Source organism: Crinia signifera, chromosome 3 (assembly GCF_055691185.1).
Source record: "Crinia signifera chromosome 3, ASM5569118v1, whole genome shotgun sequence".
Classification (NCBI taxonomy): Eukaryota; Metazoa; Chordata; class Amphibia; order Anura; family Myobatrachidae; genus Crinia; species Crinia signifera.
In genome coordinates, this window is record NC_139219.1 from 129,857,674 (window position 1) to 129,877,965 (window position 20,292).

The 20,292-nt window shown below is 43.6% G+C and overlaps 1 protein-coding gene across 3 annotated transcripts in view; it reads right to left on the reverse strand.

Moving 5' to 3' along the window:
* The window catches only part of MAP3K4 (mitogen-activated protein kinase kinase kinase 4), an 87,334-nt gene that overhangs the window by 60,836 nt on the left and 6,206 nt on the right, over window positions 1-20,292 (reverse strand). For all 3 annotated transcript variants that reach the window (XM_083176503.1, XM_083176502.1, XM_083176504.1), the window contains 5 exons: window positions 17,930-18,120; window positions 13,455-14,839; window positions 11,700-11,957; window positions 10,109-10,255; window positions 1,432-1,589 (listed from right to left, as the gene is read on the reverse strand). In XM_083176503.1, coding sequence (XP_083032629.1) covers window positions 1,432-1,589; window positions 10,109-10,255; window positions 11,700-11,957; window positions 13,455-14,839; window positions 17,930-18,116 — 2,135 coding nt within the window. In that variant the 5' untranslated portion in view covers window positions 18,117-18,120. The remainder of the gene's footprint in view (window positions 1-1,431; window positions 1,590-10,108; window positions 10,256-11,699; window positions 11,958-13,454; window positions 14,840-17,929; window positions 18,121-20,292) is intronic.

The following is a 20,292-nucleotide window of genomic DNA, read 5'->3' on the forward strand; positions in this document are numbered from 1 at the left end:
CACTACAATGTCTGACTGCACATTACCGTACATTACGGCAGTCAAACATTACACATTTTCCTGTATACCTCTATGGCAGGCATGTCCAAACTATGGCCCTTTAGCTGTGAAACCATCTCCACATGCCTTGCCATAGTTTTAGCATTCCCTAATAGCAAAACTGCAGCAATGCATGCTGGGAATTGCAGTTTCACAACAGCTAAAGGGCCATAGTTTGGACATGTCTGCCTGCAAGGAAACATTTGCATTTTACACCTCGCTTCTAGTAGCTTAATCTTACACCAACCTAAAAGACTTCTAAAGTACCGCTACTCATTTATGTAAATTCCTACCATTCTCCATCAGACTCTGCACCCCCTCAACCAGGGGCCGGCAACAGAAATCTTGGGGCCTTGTGCACTGATATTCCCCCCCCCCACTGCAATCAGGGGGCCAACGGGGGTGGCAGGCTTTTGGGACCCTAGTGCAACTGCCCTTCAAGCCCATGTGTTAAGAGTGGGTCCTTCCCTCCTTGTCCTTAGTTCTTACCTATACCATTGAGGATCCGGATGGGGCCTTTTACACTTCTCCAATGTACTCTCTGATTGGAATCTCCGTAGGACCACACAGCAGGCAGTAGCAGCCAGGGCCGGACACCAAAAGCAGCCACAGTGCGAATTTGGTGTGCTGCGCATGCGCAGTAATATCCTTGTGGTGCGCAGGGCAGCCAGGAGATAGCCGACTCAGGCTCAGCCTCAGAGCGCTGAGCGGCTGCGACCTGTCAATCACCACTGCGGCAGCAGACTGGAGAGACCCGGGGAGGGCGGGTGCTGGGCAGCTGCGACGGCGGACACTATGAATGTCAATTACCGTTGCACCGCCAGCCTCAGCCAGGAGATACCCGGGGGCGGCGGTGGCGCGCACAGGCTGGGACAAAACACAGTGAGCTGAGCCAGCCAGCCAGCACAAACACGCACCAATGGGGGTAACACACAGACGGGCCCCGGCTGGGCTCTGGGGCCCTCCAGATCGCTCGGGCCAGTCACACATGTCCACCTTGACCCCCTGTCGCCTGCCCTGCCTCCTTGACCCCCTGTCGCCTGCCCTGCCTCCACCAAGTGTTTAAACAATCTTTGAAAACCCACCTATTCATTACATTACCCTAAAAATACCTAAAACAACTATCCTAGTACTTTGAGCAACAAACTCTTCATAGCTTTGCCATCTTCCAATTAAAATGCAAGTTCTCTTATCAGCAGTGCCCGCTTTGCTCCGTTTTCATATCTTAGTTTACGCCTGCTACCTTGTACGTCCCAGTTTTGTATACATCCCGTTTCCCCCAACTATCCAACGTGAAGCATAGTGGCGTTTTACAAATCCAATAATTATAATAAATATCACCATTACTTTTTGACAATTTCATGAAAAAAAAATTCAATAGTATTGTCTTACCAGAAAAGTTTCCCAGCCTGAGCTTCTCCTCCTCGTATGTAAGGAGTAATTTCTTTGGTAAAATTCCATTCTTCCTCAAGAAGGTTTTTCAGGCTGTGTGAAGCTTGAGGTAACTGCTGTAACATATGGATCCAGCTACGCATGTAGTCAAAGTACACCTATCATTTGTAAAAGACACCATACGATTATCACACTGTCTATGGTTTAGAACATCCTCTATGACTTAAAAACCAATATAAGTTGCCATCTTATCACACTCATTCTCAGGTCTTCATACCAGGAATGCAAACATAGAATGTCAAAGATTAGATTTTTTTTGGTTGTAAGAAACAAAGCAAAGAATGGGCACATCACCATCATGAAAAAGGCCAAACTTCGAGTATACAAAGTTTTTACAAGGTGTACATTCATTAACAGCCATAACACATAATATAAAGAATAAGTTTTATAAAATAAAAAAAAATTACAAAATGTACTGTAATAAGCATTATAGAAAAACAACGACACCTGCAACTAATCTGTGGAATGTAAGAATGTAATGTGATCTAATTATTTCCAAGCAGGAATTCACTCACCGCTGATGTAAGCCAAGTACTAAATTAATGACAAAGAGCTTTTGCTTTTTGTTATTTAAAAAAAAAAAAGAAAAAAAATTGCATGCCTTGCAAGTGCAAGGAAACCTTTATTTAGGAAAGTACGGTTACATTTTATAAACCAGAAGATGGTAATACACAGCAGTCATATTGACAGATAGTTGCCACCCAGACAGAGTGAAATCCCGACCCATGCAAGTCTACAAATGACTTGCTAAAGGATAACTGAGCCGCAAATCAATTTGTAACTCACTCACCATTAAATGATTTCCCCAGTCTATGCAAATGTACATAACTCTGACCCTTACACAAGTCTACAACAGAGACAGGCTGATCAAGGCCGGCACTGATGTCAGACGCTCCTGAAAACGCCCGGTTACCACGTCCAAATGACAACTTCCTATCAATAACATTGTGAGGTGATGGTGAACAGATTAATTGCTGTTTATTGTTGCTGTGTGGCACTGTTTAGGCGTGCTGCGATCCAGACTCATGCGCAGTCTTTCGACAATCAATCAGATTGCGTATTTACACAACAGCGATCAGGTTAAAATAATCATCCAACCTTGCAAATATACTGCTGATTTCCTTTAGAACAGGGCGATTTGGGCTATAGATCAGAAACCATATACAGTTCTAAAAGCTCATAAATATTGGTTTGAAAATAAAAAAAAGGTAAGCATGCTGTTGGTATCTCTATCGTGGAACTATAAATTCCATCTTTGCCATCTTGTAGTCCAGTCCCACAGGTTGCCAATCTTTGAAACACATCCATTGTCACCTACACTGTGCAGTACACGAAGCAAAAGTATAAACAGTATATTGGGATTTGTAGTTTGAAAGAACTAAAACCAATAAGCCGCCTACTGTAAAGTAAATCTTTTGAATCTACCAACATTTTATTTAATATAAAGATATTGGGAATTTTCAGATCTGTGAATTCTTCCGATTTCCAACCCTTGACATCCACCACACAAGCAATTGCAAGTGATCATTTTATATCAAGTCTTGTCAATCAATTCACCAGCTACAAAGAGGCAGATTTTCAAAACGTGTACAAACATTTTTGTTTATACCACCTAAAACCCTTCATCCCTGAAAAACGTATAAGTTGTCATGGCAGAACACTGCAGTGTTATGGATATTAAACTCCGAAGTCTCCCACAGTACACAGGCATGCTCCTAGTTGAACAGACAAGGATCCAGCAAATGCCTGCTGCACTGCATAAACAGTCAGTGTTCAGAATAAATGCATGCTTGTGTACACTGCACAATTCCCTTTTCAAAGGAGAGTTTATAGTCTGTGGCCTCAGCTCAAAGAAAATGTACTACAGAAGTATGAAATAAGCCAAGCAACAAGCCACAACAAAGATTTATATGTTTTTAGATTGTTGTTGGTACAAGGATATATTAAATCTTACATTTAATCAGAAAATGTTCTCAATTCAAAGAAAAAGGGATTTTTGTAAGAACTTACCGTTCGAATCCCTTTCTCTGATATGGTCCTGGTGACACAGCTTCACATTGGGATGTAGGAGGGTCCGCAGGAGCCAGGCACCTATCCTAAAGCTTTTGGAGGGTAGGCTCCTCCCCTACTGCATCCCAGATTCCTCAGTTCAATCTTTCAAAGCCACTGGAATACATTAACTCAGTACAAACACCTGCACATATTATATGCACAATTTTAAATTTAACTTTTCAACCAATTATAACATGAAACATCATGAACACTGGCATACTTACTGAGCGTAAGGGAGGGATCGCTGTGTCACCAGGACCATATCAGAGAAAGGGATTCGAACGGTAAGTTCTTACAAAAATCCCTTTTTCTCTTTCAATGGTCCTGGTGACACAGCTTCACATTGGGACGTTCCAGAGCCGGTCCTTTTGGGTGGGTACGCTCAGGTCTACAGTTTTCATCACTGCTTGCCCGAATGATGCGTCCACCGACGCGAACTCATGGAACCTATCGAATTTGGCAAAAGTATGAACAGAAGACCAAGTGGCAGCCCTGCAAACCTGCTCAGCTGTTGCCCCATGTCGAACCGCCCAAGAGGTGGCAACCGACCTGGTGGTATGCGCATTAATCCTGGCCGGTACAGGCCTACCAACTTTAGTATATGCCAACGCAATAACAGAGCGCAACCACCTAGCAATGGTCTGCTTAGAAGCAGGCCAACTAAGTTTGTGTATGTCATACAAACCAGTAAAGTATCAGTCTTTCTGACACTCTTAACTCTGTCCACATAAACGCGCAAGACGCGCACAACATCCAAATTCCTCAATTTGTCCCTTTTCCTAACAACCCTCTGGGGGTTGAAACACAGGCAGAACAATCTCCTGATTTCGATGAAAAGCAGAGACTACTTTTGGTAAAAATCTAGGGGTACTGTCCGAAAGGCAGCCCTATCATCATGACATATAAGGGAGGAAGACTTGAAGAACAAAGCAATCAACTCCGATATTTTTTTTTTTTTTTTTTTTCTGACGCCACCGCCAACAAAAATACCAGCTTCCCTGAAAGGAAACTAAGGTCAACCGACCTTAACGGCTCAAAAGGCGCCTCTTTAAGGTACTCCAGAGCCAGAGATAATTCCCCTGGCGCTACTGGTTGGTTGTAGGGAGGTTTCAATAGATAAACCCCCTGCAGGAAGGTCTGTACTTCTGGTTCTAACGCAATCCTTCTTTGGAAAGAAAAATTGACACGGTCGAGATATGTACTCTGAGTGACTGAAGGCCTAACCCAGAGGAAAGGCCCTCCTGTAAAAAACTCCAACAATTTAGCCATTTTAAATCTCGATGTGCGTGACCTCTGTCTTACACACCACCAAATATAGGTCTTCCAGGCCCCAAAATAATTTACAGAAGACACTGACTTTCTGGCTTTTCTCATTGCGTTAACCACCGCCTCTGAGAATCCTATATTCCTCAAAATGGCGTTTTCAACAGCCAGACCGTCAAAATTAATCGAGCTGAATCCAGCTGGTTGAACGGTCCTTGTTTTAGAAGGTCTGACCTCAGAGGTAGACGCCACGAGTCCACAGAGAATCTCTGAAGCCTCGAGTACCAGGATCTCCCTGGCCAATCTGGGGCCACTAAAATTACTGGAATTGTCTGGGCCTGTAATGTTTTCAACTCTCTTGCCAGCATTGGAACTGGCGTTAAATCATAAAGAAGATTCCCCTCCCAGGGGATAGTCATGGCATCCACTGCTTCTGCCAGTGGATCCCACGTCCTGTCATACAACCTGGGTATCTGATGGATGAACCTGTATGCCTTCAGGTCCCTATCCGGGGTTTCCCCCTTATTGTAATCTAGTGGAATACTTGTGGATTCAGCCTCCATTTTCCTTCCATCAGTTTCTCCCTGCTCAGGAAGTCGGCCTCTATATTCTCCACTCCTGGTATGAAGATTGCTGATAATGCTAGAACATTCTGTTCCGCCCACAAGAAGATTCGGGACACCTCCCACATGGCCAGATTGCTGTGTGTGCCTCCCTGGTGATTCAGATACGCCACAGCTGTGACGTTGTCGGTCTGAATGCCTAAAAGGGAGCTCTTGTAATCTTTTCTCCCGCCAGAGAAAACCTCTTCCACACAGCCCTCAGTTCCAAGATGTTGATCAGTAAGGCAGACTGTAAAGTATCAGTCTTTCTGCTCTAAAGTCCACAAGCCCTGCAGACGCAGGTCCACGACTACTGCCCCTCAGCCTCTGAGACTGGCGTCGGTAGTGACTACCACCCAGCTCCAGGACTGCAGGGACCGACTCCCCCGAAGGGAATCCACCTCCATCCACCATTTTAGGAAGGATCGAGTTTCTGAAAACAACACCATTTGTTCTGACCTCATGGTCTGAGTGTTCCCTGTCCACTGGGACACTCTAGAGTGGAACCTGGCGAACTGTAACGTCTCGAAAGACGCCATCATCTTCCCCAGCAGTTTGAGGCACCTCCATACTGCTGTGCTCTGAGACCCTAGGATCTCCTGTACCAAGGCAGCCAGATCCCTGACCTATGCCTCTGGTAGAAACACCCAATGCAACTGGGTATCCAGACCAATCCCCAAGAATTGGAGTCTCTGTGACGGCACCGTAAATTTAAAAGCCAGCCGTGAATCTGCAAAACCTGATGGTTTCTGCCAAGTGACTCTTCACTTGTCTGCTGACTCCGCTTTAAACCGCAGGTCGTCCAAAAATGGAATAACCATGATTTCCATCAGTCGAAGCACATCCGCCATTTCTGACCTTATTTGGTGAATACCCTTGACGCTGTGGCCAGACCAAAAGGCAACGCCTGTAATTACAGGAGAAGGTCTCCTATTGCACACCCCAATAGTGCCTGATGTTCCGGGTGGATAGGAACCTGCAAGTATGCGTCCTGGACCTTCATGGACGCTAAAAATTCTCCCTGGTCCCGGCTTAGCAGCACAGACCGTAGAGACTCTATTTTGAAATGGTCTACCCACAAATGGCTATTAATGCCTTTAAGTTTAGGATCAGCTGAAAGACCCGTCTGGTTTGGGCACCAAAAACAGAGTGAAATAAAAGCCTTTTTTCCCTCCGCTCTGGGGACCGGGACTACCACACCCTTCTCTAAAAGAGAATGAGCCGCTCCCAAGAGAGCTGTACGGAGCCGAGCCTCCTTTGGTAGTGGTGTAGGAATGAACCTTCTCGGTGGAAGAACTTTGAAGGGAATCTTTTAACCCTGGGTTATATTTCTAACCCAAGCGTTCCGGTCTAACAGTGCCCCTGCGTCTCTGAACAGTGACAGACGTCCCCCCTCCTTAAACACCGCCGGGCAAAACCCCTGGCAGTATGCGGAGGATTTTTCCTCTCCTATGGTTTCTTATAAAAAGAACCAAATTTTGACTTTGGGGCCTTGCCCCTGGAGGACTGAGACTATCCCTTAAAAGACTGTCCTCAAAAGGACGCACCTCCTCTAGGGGAGGGCCGAAAGGATGGCCTGAAAGCAGAAAACCTTGATGTCTGCTTTGGCTGCAGGGGTAGGCAGGAAAGTGCTTTTTTCCACCTGTGGCCTGCTTATTAATCTCTTCCAGTTGTAAACCAATAACAGCTTTCCTTTAAAAGCAAATGCCTCTAAGCCTTTTTAGACTTGTTATCTGCCTTCCAAGCTATAAGCCAGAGCACTCTCCTGGTATTCCAAACACTGAGGAAACTCTGGCAGCCATTTTGAGAGCTTCCTGCTCAGCCTGAATCACCTTTCTGCAGCAGCATTAGACTTCTCTGCATAGTAACAACACACACAAAACAGTATGTCAACTGGAGCACAGGTCACTGACCCACCAATCCTGGCCTTAGAGACCCAGACTGAAGCCAATCAGAGGACTTGCTTGCTTGAAGGCTTGCACTGGTAGCACAGTGGCTTTTGACAAGTATACCACAGAAGCCTCTACCACTGGAACATTTTCCCAGAGGTCTGCATGATCCTCAGGCATGGGATACAGGCTTAACCATCTATTTTGGCATCTAAAGCCTTTTGTCAGGGGTTTTCCAATAAATCTTGTAAACCCTTGTCTGCAGAGAGATATCATTTCCCTCACGCTGTCTCTTAAAAACAACCTTAGCAGGAGTTTTTTACTTCACAGACAAATTCAATGTCTGTTTACAGCAGTAATCAAATCCTCCACCCCTGAGGGTGAGGACTCTTCAGAAACATCACCCTGAACCCAGGGTATGTCTGTGTACTCTCCCTCCTCATCAGCAGCTAATAATGGTACTGAATAAGACCTTTTAGGGGTCCCCCCAGAATAACCATAAAGCTTGTCAAACAAGTAATTTAAACCTGCTGATTCCCATAGCAGTATCCTGCATGACTTGTATAAGTCAGGATCTGTCTGGGTCCGAGGCAAAGAGCTGGCTAGACTGCTGAGAGAATGGCCCTGGTCTAGGGAAATTACCAGCCATCACTCTGCCTGTCCAGTAATGCACCAAAGCATTTTCAGACCTGTCTCAGGGACTCAGCCCTCGCAAGGTCCGATGCACTACCCTCTGGGGTTCACTCCCCATGGGTTTCACAGCAGCGCATAAAATACAAAAGCCCCCCTTAGGGACAAATTTCAGTGTACAACCACTGCAAGCGCTCAATGCATTAAAGGCTCCTTCCCCCAAAACCACAGACTGTTGCTCAGACATGATGTTCTCAATAACACAGTCACAGCATTAAATGTACATACATTATATACAGTGTACTCAGCCACTTAGCTTTCTGTAGTCTTCAGAATGGGGAAAGCTAAGCCCAGGAAATCCAATCACTCTGTCAGGATCAGTAAGCCAGCTCAGCTCCGCTGCAAGCGTTCTGAATGGCGCCAAAAACAGAGTGAGGGAAGGGACCAAGTCCCTGCTGCTGCGGGGTCTGTGACTTTTGGCGCCAACTACCCCCAGACAGCCGCTCCCATTGTAGGATCTCCTCGTTCCAGTATCTCCCCCTCAGCTGGGGACCACTCGGAACATGCCTGTAACAACACTGCTGTCCTCTCAGTATAGGAGCTCAGTGTGTAAGCTCCGCAGAAAATGGCCGCCGCCATCACGGAGCGCCTGTCCCCCATGATCCCCACCTAGCGTGAAGCCGGTTTCAGAGCACTCCGGAGCCCAGGCAGCTTCTTAAAAGAAGCTGTAAGCGCTGCACAGGGAGGCCAGACAGCGTCTCCCTCGTGCACAGTGAGCTGACAGGACTCGTTTCTGTCATCTCCTGCTGCGCTAGCAGTGCGAGGATTCACTAATGAGAATCCTCACACTGTGCCTACCTAGCTAGTGTAGAAGTTAATAAAATAATAAAAACCCTAACTAACTCTACTCCTTCGGCTGCTCCAGCAGCCCTTTAGAATAGCACCCACTCCAGTGGGCACCTAACACGAACTGAGGAATCTGGGATGCAGTAGGGGAGGAGCCTACCCTCCAAAAGCTTTAGGATAGGTGCCTGGCTCCTGCGGACCCTCCTACATCCCAATGTGAAGCTGTGTCACCAGGACCATTGAAAGAGAAATGCGTGTTTACTGGAAACATGGTATGAAATTAAATCTAGGCATTCACCCAAAGAGCATACAATTTTATATAAAATTATAGGTTGGTGTATAGAAGATAATTGTCAATAGGAAATGTATATTGCATTATAAGCAGTAGTAGTAATTTTTAAAGGGGGAGATTGCACCCTGCCCATTTACCAGCACCCTGCAAAAACAGTTGGCCAGCGTGCGTGAACCGTGAATGTAAAGGAACAGAACTTAGGGGAAGGAAGGAGGAAGCCCAGCAACTCCGTAGTTGGGGCACGCCCCCAACAGTGAAAGCGCCGACCGGGTTCGCCCCTGACATTGGCGGGCCCACACTTTATGGGGGACATACAGCGAGACTTTTAAAAAATATATAAACATCTATACATCTTAGAGCTATATAATTACATGCTAGTGTCCACGCTAGACTGTTTAAACAGGATGGCTCGCCATGCTCCATGTTTAAAGGGCAAAACACACCCTGCCCCTTTATCACCACATGAATAGATGCAGTGCACATGTTCACATCAGAGAGCCTGGGGGAAGGCCCAGCACTTCTGCAGGTGCAGAGCATGAGTTATCAGTGATGGCAGATAGACATCCCACCACCATCAATTCACCCCAATACTACTGCGCCCTGCCCTGATCTGATTCTAGCGGGATAATTACATGCGCCAATTTTTCAGCCAATAAAAATGAGGTCATTGCCGGCCTATGCAATTTTAGCTGTCCGAGGATTGCTGTACAAATTACCTTGTATAATTGGATAGCGTACTAAGGATACATTTCTACACTGTACAGGCTATTTTTGTTTTAGACAATGGAACAGAAATATAAAACATAAAGTGAACTGCCTTTTTTCAATATGCTGTTTACAATAGAGGTGTAACTCCAATCATGAGGGTGTCCCTAGCAAACTAATAAGGGCTTATGGGTCAAGAGACAGCAGTGGACATGTGTTGATATTTGATCACACACATAATTTACAGTCTTAAGGTGCCCATACACAGTTCGATGTATGGGTGCGATTGACACTTTCATGCACATATATTTTACAGCCAATGTAAAAGCAAAACTTACCATTAACATTTTTTGCAGGTCTTCCTCAAAAGCATCAATGTTGCAATCAGGCTTTTGAAAGTTATCCAACACCTCCCTTAGCATAAACTGATAGTATTGCTTCATCAGCAAGCCGCCTTTCAGCACTTCTTTGCACTCTCTCACTAGCTACAAGGAAAAGACAACAATGCTTTATTACTGCCACTATGGTCTTACATTACCCTCTTTTGATGATCCGGGTCACTACAAAATTTGGCTATCATAAAGCTACACCATTTCTTACATAAATTTGGTTTAGAAGTAAATACCTTATTTGTAGCTCTTCCATGACAAGTTTATTAATTTATGGACATCATGTAAGAAATAATATAGTGTACCTTCACCTTTCATAACTCTTCACATAGGTAATTCCACAAACGTAATGCAACCTACTATGGAAGGTTTGGTGATGGTTTTAGTCATAATAAATTCCACATGGAAAAAATGTAGTTGTGGCTATTGTATTTTTAAAACACTAGAATTCAAGAGCATGAAAGGGTTGGAAGTCATTGAGACAGACAAGTGTAGCCATCCGCATAAGAGGAAAATAGCTGCTCGTAAGGACTCAATGACTTCTTAACTTTAACACCCAGCATTCATGTCGCTACCTTAACCGACAGTGCCTTAGGTTATACACTCTAGCTATAGTGCGCCAACTGTGGAATACAGAAGTCTTTGTTATTACCCTCTAATTACATTTTGATTGCTGAAACTAATGTGCCCACGTCTACGCAAGTTTGCTTTGTAAGTACTCCTGTTCCATAGGATTGCATGAGTGCTTATGATCATGCAATCACATAGCTAGTCGCAAACATAATGTGACAGCATCTGCGACCTGTTAGCGGCAAGCATGAGCAAGAACAGATATTTAGATTAATTATAAATGAACAAAACCCCCCCACCCCCCCCCCAAAAAAAAAACAACACTATCCAAGCATAAAACTGCCGAGTGCCCAAGCTCAGGGTATTTATTTACAGTTTCTTATATAGCGCACCAGATTCCGTTGCGCTTTACAGTGATAAGATAAACTGGGTAACAGACAGACTTGGAGGTAGGAGGGCCCTGCTGCAAACTTATGCTGAATCATTGCCCACCAATGCCTTAACTGTTCTGTTCACCAAGCTGTAAGCTAGGGAAAATTAAATGGAAAAAAAAAAAAAAAAAAATGTGGCTGTTCTAAATGAAAAGATTGCTCAACCAGTTCAATTATGCGCAAAGTTCTGTATTGTACATATAAGTGCTGGCATGATATACTCTCTAGAAATTTATTTAACAAGCACCTTGTTGAGCTGAATCTCAAGATGCAGGAAGCTAGGCGTGTTCAAGCTTCAATGTCCACAATTCAATAACATGATACAAATAAATTACCATTTGGACTACAACAAATAGATTTTTATGCTAGCGAGCCCAAATAACTGTAGTTGGGATGTGGGAGCTGGGCTACATATTAACTATATATTATAAAGAGATTATATAGATGTGGTTATAAGTAATGAAATTGAGCACAGAGAAAAGTATGTTATATAATAAAACACTGCCAGTAAATATAGCTTTCTAAGATTCAATACCAACCTGTTTAATGCTTAGTAGTGATGGCTCCCCAGCAGGCCTCTGCTCCAATCTCAGTTTGAGACATTCATGAATAACATTTAATAGTACACGGCAGAGGACCAAGAAAGCCGGCTCAAACGATGGTAAATCCATGTCTCTTAGCTCTTCCAATGAGACCAGGTCACATGAGTGTTCAGAGTCCTGCATAGAGCTCGAAGACTGCTTCAACAGGTCAGGCAAGTAATCCAAGCATAACATGAGGTCTGGAAAATCTGAGGACTGTTCTCACAAAGAGGGGGAAGAAGAAAGAAAAAAACAGTTAAAACATTTCACTTTTTTGTTGGTATTAAATAATGGAAGATTGTCTCAAAGCGAAGCTCTAGAATTTTAGCAGCGGCTGATAAAAAGCATTATCAAATACTAAAAGTGCTTATGAGCCACTGAATTGACTGACAGTTACCGCTAATTATAAAAGATTAATTCTCCACTTTCAAAACATGTGCCAGACACAGAAGTTTCTTGTGCTAAAGATGAAGAACCCTCAAGGTAACATTACAGAATAGTTCAGTGTAAAGCTATGGCCGGTCGCTCCCTGATGTCCTATCCAATGGCAACAGAGCTGCGCTCCTGCTCAGGACAGGTCACTTTCAATCCCTATAAGTAACCCATTCATCCTAATCCCAGCACCAGGTTTTTTGGTTGTAACATTTTCTTCTTTATATTTATGCAGTTATAGTCGTATAACAAGTTATATGGTTCAGAGCCAGAACTATACATTTTAGCATTTGGAACAAGAAGAAAATGTGACCCCAAAATGTTCTATTTTACCTTTAATGTTTGAAATGAACCCACCCTACTAAATTCTTGCACTTAGGTTTGTTTCCTTGGCAAATGCCCTCTCACACAGCCCTAGATTTCCCCCGATATAATTAGAGCGGGCAATTCCCACTTTAGTCCTCAAGGCACACACCAGAAGACATAACTGCAGATATAGCACTCGCTGGATTGGGCAGAATTTTCTCCATACACAAACACACACACAGCAGGATTTGTCCTCACTGACCTCACAAATGGGTAGATGCATTTACATGCGCATGCACAGTTGAACTGGTGTGATTGTACATGCTGGCAGGATATTGCCGTTACACAGAACAAAATGCACTGATTATTAAGCACAGCCAACGTAATGTGTCTGAATAATGTTGTTCACAGACAAAAATCACTGGTACACAGTGGCTAAAAGCCCATTGATAGATCGACAATTTAATTAAAGGACCAAAATATGTGCCAATGTGTACCCAGCTTAAGTGTTAGTGATAGCCACACTTGAGCACAGGTGACTTATTAGTAGCAAAGTTATTCTAATTCAACACTCTGTGCTGAAGCCTGAATATCACAAATGCCTGCACTCTGTGTGCCTTGAGGACCAAGATTAGCAAGACCTGAATTAAGCGGTGTACACACGGGGCGATTTTAAGCACATATTGTTGGCAATATGGTCTCTAAGCGACCATATCGCCAGTGATTTGTATGTGCTATGGGCGATAACTCATCGGGTGCCTGCTCCCGTGTTCTGCGAATAATGGTCGCTGGAGCAGCTATTTCCTCCTGCGGCTCCCCCGGCAGAGTCTCCTTTTCATCAGTGACCATCTCTGGTATATTGCACCGTGTGTACACAGCTTTAGACAGATTTACTTTTATTTAGGTAAATGTTATCACAGTTTAGAATACGTTAATACATTTTAAAAAAAACAAACAAAAACCTTCAACACGCACCTCCAGTTTATGATCAGTCTTTAACAAGGCTGTGCGTGCCCTCTGAAGTGAGCCATGCATTAATTTATGAAGTCTTAAAATCAACTTTCTTAGCCCCATTTGCTTTAATGCTTTGTCCACAAAGGGCCTGTAGATTGATGTCAAACAGTGCCTGTTACAACCAGTGTCATGGCAACAGTCCGGGATGCCCCAGCAAGAGTCATCCTCAGACACAAATTTGTCCAGTATTTTTTGGTAGTTGTCCCCTTTTATAAACTGACTTTTTACTCCATTGTTTAAGTTAATGTCAGTGTACTGCCTAGTATCTAACATACTGTCTTTATCATCTTTCTCTCCTTCGCTTTCTTCTGTACATGTCCCAGAGCCCTCTGTGCTCATATCCCTTTCATGTTCAATGTTGTTGTCTTCTTCCTCTGGACCATTTGATGGACGTGGTGAAGAAATTTCAAACACTGGCCAGCCAATGTCAGAAAGGTTTTTGATGCCTAGCACAGTTCCCATAATCCTCAGTTTGTGATTTAGGTCCTTGGTAATATTAAGCCATAAGCAGAGTGCCTGCACTCGTGCTTGAAAGTCTTTTGCAGCATATTTTTCGTAGTCTCTCTGGAGAGCCTGCAAAGATGGGTAAAGTGCCTCAATGTACTCCAGGAGCTCCATAATCTGTTTTACTTGCTCAAAAGAAACTCGTTGTTTTTGGATGTGGTCATGATAGCTTAAGTGACCGCCAGCAATCGCTTCTTGAGAGCCCATAAACTGACCCTCTGAAAAAGTCCCATTGAGATTGCCCCCATTGCTAATTAAAGACAACCGACCATAATTTACTTTAAAAGTTAGAATTTCATTAATGATTTCCGGTATGGCCTGACGGGCTGTATAAAGGTACAAGTCTTGGTCGTTAATACTGCGCCCTGCATGCCAAGCTTGTAACTCTAGCCAAAATAACTCATTAGATCGATTCAGCCACATAGCAGATGTTTCTTGACCCCTTTGTTCCCTTTCCTTCTTCTTTGAGACAGATGTAAGCTTAAGCAATAGACGAAGAGTTTCAAAAAACTTTAAGCGATCAGCTGGGCAGTCTGTTCTTGAGGTCTGTCGAGTGGTCCTGGCAAATCCAGGAACAGGCACAGACACGGGTAGCTTGGCATTGCTGCAACCGAGGCTGAGGTAAGGCTTATTAAGATCAACATCTGGTATGGATTTTTTTGGCAAGGATCCACAGCCTGGATCCAGCATAAATGAACATTGCACTTTATTCTTACGATCCCTTTCTGTTGTCCTAAGTGCTGCTCTGTTCTTTTTTTCCTGCCGATAGCTGTGGTCGTCCACATTTTCAATGTTTTTACCTGTTTCTTTAGGAGGAGTCGGATTTGGCGTACTCATTTTTTCTGAAATTTCAAAGAAAACATTAGAGAAGCAGTCCCCCCATGATTTCATATAGCAATAGAAGTAAAATGGAATGGAATGTTCCTGACATATGTAGAATATTTTATGAAAAACGAATATTCAAAACATATGCAATCATTTCAATATATAATATTAAAAGAATAAGGCATATATATATATATATATATATATATATATATATGGACAAGATTAAAGAATCATAAAGGGGGGACTCCAATGTATTTACTGTGGAAGGACAGTAAATGGCATTAAATGGAGCAATTCAAGTGATGGGCAGAAACTAGTTAGCTGTATATTATTAACATAGTGTGCCTAAAAGTTAAAACGCTGGCCTTTCAAACGGTTTCTTTCAGGGCACCTTTTCAGTGGCTAATAGAGCCTAGTTTTTAGAGGGTTCACAATTTACTTTCATTAATGTGTATTCCCTTCCGGAAGAAATTCAGCAATAATCAAGACTGCAGTTCCTAAAGTAAACACACTGGGCGATTTTGAGCTGAAAGCCACCCAGTGTGTATGGCCCGGCGAGGAGCGGTGATGCACGCTCCCGCATCTTTGCCAGGAAAAACGCTCATCTGCTTATATTACCAGCAGATGAGCGGCCTTGTGGATGGCTTTGCATAGCGATGTGCTAGGTCCTTGGGTTATATTAAGCCATATAATGACAGTGCCGGGAAGGGGGAAAGCTGCTCAATGTTTACGCACTGAGCTGTTTCCCCCCAGCGATCATAGCTGTCCATACACGCTGGGCAAAAATCGCCCACTGTGTATGGACCTTTAGTGTCTTTACATTTTAATACAAAGGAAACAAGGGAATTACATATTTTAATAAATGTTATCAAGATCACCTTCAACATTGGTTACTACACAATGCAAAATAAATCTCAATTATGTTCAGTATTTTCTGCAGTTATTCACAATGACAGTTGGCGTTAAAATCGTACATGCACACTATAAGTTGTGCTACCATTACCCAAGTTATCCTATAATAGGATTAAAAAATGTAATATTTTTATAGAAGAACACTGCTAGTAAGATATGGTTTAATTTAACTACATATACATTGGGCCTGATTCTAGTTGGTTTGCAAAAGCAAACTCCTACTTTAATGGACAAAACCATGTGCACTGCAGGTGGGGCAAATGTAATGTTCAGAGAGATTTAGATTTGGTTGGGGTGTATTCAACTGATATCTAAATTGCAGAGTAAAATAAAGCAGCTAGTATTTACTCTGCACAGAAACAAAATAACTTACCCACAATCTAACTCTCTCTGCACATGTTACATCAGCCACACCTGCAGTGCACATGGTTTTGTCTATTAAAGGAGTTTGCTTTTGCAAACCAACCAGAATCACGCCCTAATAGTAATACAGAGGTGTCCACATATATCTATCCTCCACGAGCTACAATTCACATTATCATATGAAAAGTGATGTCATATGAAAAGTGATGTACACTGTAAAGCATTAGAGAGAAAAAAGAAAGCTTTCCAATTGAGTGTGATGTGTAAAGTGATACCTTTATGTGCATACACTACTTCCCAGGACAGTAATGTTTCTATCTGCCTTTTGTCTATACCCTGGTTATGATGATGATGATGATGATAGGAAAGGTTCAAAAGAAAATGCTACGTACACATAGGGACCAACACTCAGGTCAGTTTGGTCCTGCAGGGGCACTCTGAATACTGAAAGATCATCAATGGGATCAACTAAATCACTCGCACACAGATATTTTCACCTATTTGGGATTAACACCTGGTTGCAATCCTATATTGTTGTTTTTGTGTTTATAGAGGAGTGGTGCTCTTTGGGTAGTCACCGGGCTGCAGATCTGAGAGCACAGTGAGATCAGTAATATTTGTATTGAAACACAGAATGCAATGCAATGATGGTACAGGTTAAGTATCCCTTATCCGAAATGCTTGGGACCATGAGCATTTCGGAAAAGGGATTTTTTCCGTTTTTTTTAATATATTTTTTTAACATACTTACCTGGTCCCCCGACATCCTTCAGAATCTTCTTCCCCGGTCCCAGGGGTGTATTGCGCGAGTTTGCCAGCGTGCCGGTGACTTCACCAGCGCACAATGCACTCCTGGGACCACTGAAGAATTTCCTGAAGGCCTCCATGGTCATTGGGGGACTTGGTAAGTATGAAGATAGGGGCGGGGGACAAAAAAAAGAAATCTGAAACATTCTAAAAAAAGAAAACACGGTTTTTGGGATATTTCAGATAAGAGATCTCCAGATAAGGGAGACTCGACCTGTATATGAAAAAGATATAATACTTTTCGAAGAGAGGACATAGAACTGTTATGAGACCGGACATGTAAAGTATTTTTTGTTGTTGCAGACCAATTTATTGTTGGTTTCATATACCAGCAAGTGTATTGTCTTCTGTGCCAACCAAAAGTGATGTACCTAGAAGGAAGTTGAAGTTTATAATTCCAGGCTTTTTAAGTTACACAGCTGTAGATGAAGAAACAGAAGTTCAGGTTTTCCAACTAACTCAAACAGCAGGAAGTCAGGTGCAAGAAAAGAGTTTAAAAATTCCATTTACCCACAATGCAGGTCGCTGATGCCTCTTAAGAATCAACTGAGCGCTGCTCACTGGACAAGCGCCAGGGATTGTGGGCATTGGTCATGCCAGGAGGGCATGGCATGTGTAGCTGTGAGCTGCAAAAGGACTTCTGAGCATGGGAACTGGGTACAGCACTATGGCATTCACCACCATGATGTGTATCTTAAATTACTGCACGAAAACCCAGCTGGTTTTTATAACAAAAAAGCTCAATTGACTAGTTATGTAGCATCATTGTAAGAAACTATTAAATATGAATCTTGATTTTATATATCTACGAATTCCTGGTGTACATTAATAAGGATATTTAACAATACTTGTGTACAGTAAAAAGTCAATAAGCCAATGAAATAACTTTACTAGTTTAGAGCCACCTAACTTGCTAGGTAAAAAAAAAGGAATAATGAAATATACAATATTTTTTTGCAACTTCAAATCATCTCAATAGGTTAATTAAGAAACTATAGTGGCGACTGTCAATCGTAACTGACCTTTACATAAGGAGCGGCTAACCGGCCTCCCAGTGCTGTTCCGCTGATGTTTGCTTGACATGCGTTTCATCTGTCGGGGATTGCTGGGAGGAGTGGTGCCATAGAAGGTCTCCGCATTTGCTTCATCCGAAGACTCATCAGGTTCACAACCCAGATTGTCTCCTGAAGCATTTTCAGTTTTGTGCATGTGCCTGTAATACAAAGGAATTTTTTTTTTACCAATTTGTAAAATGCAAGATTATGAAGAATGTTCATTTTCAAAACTGGTACTAAAGGCATGTGTACACATGTTTGGCTATTTAGTCACACTCTTTGCTAACAGGTGTAAATAAATAATAATAATAAAAAAAGAAGGGAGCATATAGCTATAAACCAAGAATAAGCTAAGCAATCTCGGGTGTGGAATAGGACCCCGACGTCAGGATCCCGACTGCCCGGACTCAGACAGCGGGGCAGGGGGGGGGGGGGGACCGCAACGAAGCCCCTTGCGTGCTCAGTGGCTCGCTACCTATTCTATTCTCCCTCTATGGAGGTCAAAATAACCTTTGCGATCCCAATGCGTGCTCCCATATCGCACGGCAGAAAGTCTTGGCTGTCTTGACTATATAGTGCAGATCTGCACTATACAGTCAAAATTGGATGCCATGCGATGCGATCGCATCGCATGGCACATGTCACCGTGTGTACACATCATAAAGTTAGCAATAAATGGTATTGCACTGACGCAACCGGTGTTAGTCATACAATGTACAATATTTTGTCCTCGGTCGATACTTGCAATACAGAGTTCTGAATTGCCTCTAGAAGCAATGTCAATACAAGACCTTTTTGGTTCAGCTGCATACAAACATGTTAATGTTATGTGTATATGTTAACACTATACCAACATCAGCAGCAGGTGTGGTATAAACCACAGGCTGTAGTCAAAAGGTCGACATTGTCAATAGTCAACATTAACAGAATGGCGAAATTTGGGTTAGGCTGTGAGTGTGATACCCCTTCCCTTTCCTATTGCAGCTCTTAAACGGTAAATTGCCATTCTTTTAGCCTTTTTAAACAGTTAGAGCTGCAGTGGGAAAGCTCCAGGGTGCTTTACCCGTTTAACAAATACCGGTATTCTTAAACGGGTAAAAAGCAGTGTCCTACCCGTTTAAAATCCGTTTTTTTGGCAGTGGGAAAGGGTCTTAAACGGTATTTAAGATCCCACACTAGTCATCCCACTCCCCTGGTACCCCCACCCCCCCACCCGGTACCCCCGCACCCCCCTCCCATGGTACCTGGCAGCGATCCATCTGGTCGGCAGAGTAGGCAGCAGGTCCCAGACTGATGCATGAAATCATCATGCAGGAGGAGGCTGCAGCTGGTGCACAGACAGCGGGGGCACTGGGTATCCGCAGTCCGTGCTCAGGAGGAGGAAGCGGGTCCATTAGGAGATTGTCATTTCATCGGCGGGGGTCCCTGCTGCGAATGGGAAACAGCGGAGACGTTCATTAAATAAGCGCATACTTAGTTAGCAGCTCATTAGACATGCGCATATGTAATGATCAGGCCCACTATTTCCCATTCGTGGCAGATACCCCGCTGATGAAATGACAATCTCCTAATGGACCCACTTCCTCTGCTTCCTCCTCCTGAGCACGGACCTGCCCAGATCCCCAGTGCCACCGCTGTCTGTGCACCAGCTGCAGCCTCCTCCTGAATCATGCTCCTGCATGATGCTTTCATGCATCAGTGGGGGACCTGCGGACTAGGAGCCCCGGCATGCCGCTGCCTACTGCACTGCCCCGCTGGATTGCTGCTAGGTACCAGGGGAGGGGGAGAGCAGGGTACCAGGGCAGGGGGGAGACCAGGGAAGGGGGGAGCGGGGTACTAGCTGAGAGGTACACGGGGAGGGGGGGGGGGGCAGGACAGGTACCAGGGGACAGGTGGTATATTACTGGTGAATTACCGATTTTGTACCTTTCAAAACGGGTTAAATTTGAATGGTACAAAAACGGTAATTAACCAGCAATATACCGTTTACAACATGCAGTGGGCAAGGGGTTTCAGGCTCAGACACGTTTTAAAGTCCCATTTAACAGTACCGGGTCTTTACCCATTTCTGCAGTGAGAAAGCAGCATGAGGGATTGGGTTTGGCACTAGACTAGGAGGTAGACAGTTCATGTCAGCATATCATCCTGGAAAAACATGAGGATCTTTGACAAGTCATACCACAGACTATAGAAGCAAAGCAAGTTACAACTTCATAGTAATGCTCATTGTTTTATAATCAGATGTTCAACAAGAATGTGTGTGATATTTGGGTGTCCACATATCTTTTGGCCATGTACAGTATGTTGGTAAAACTGATAAACATAAAAGT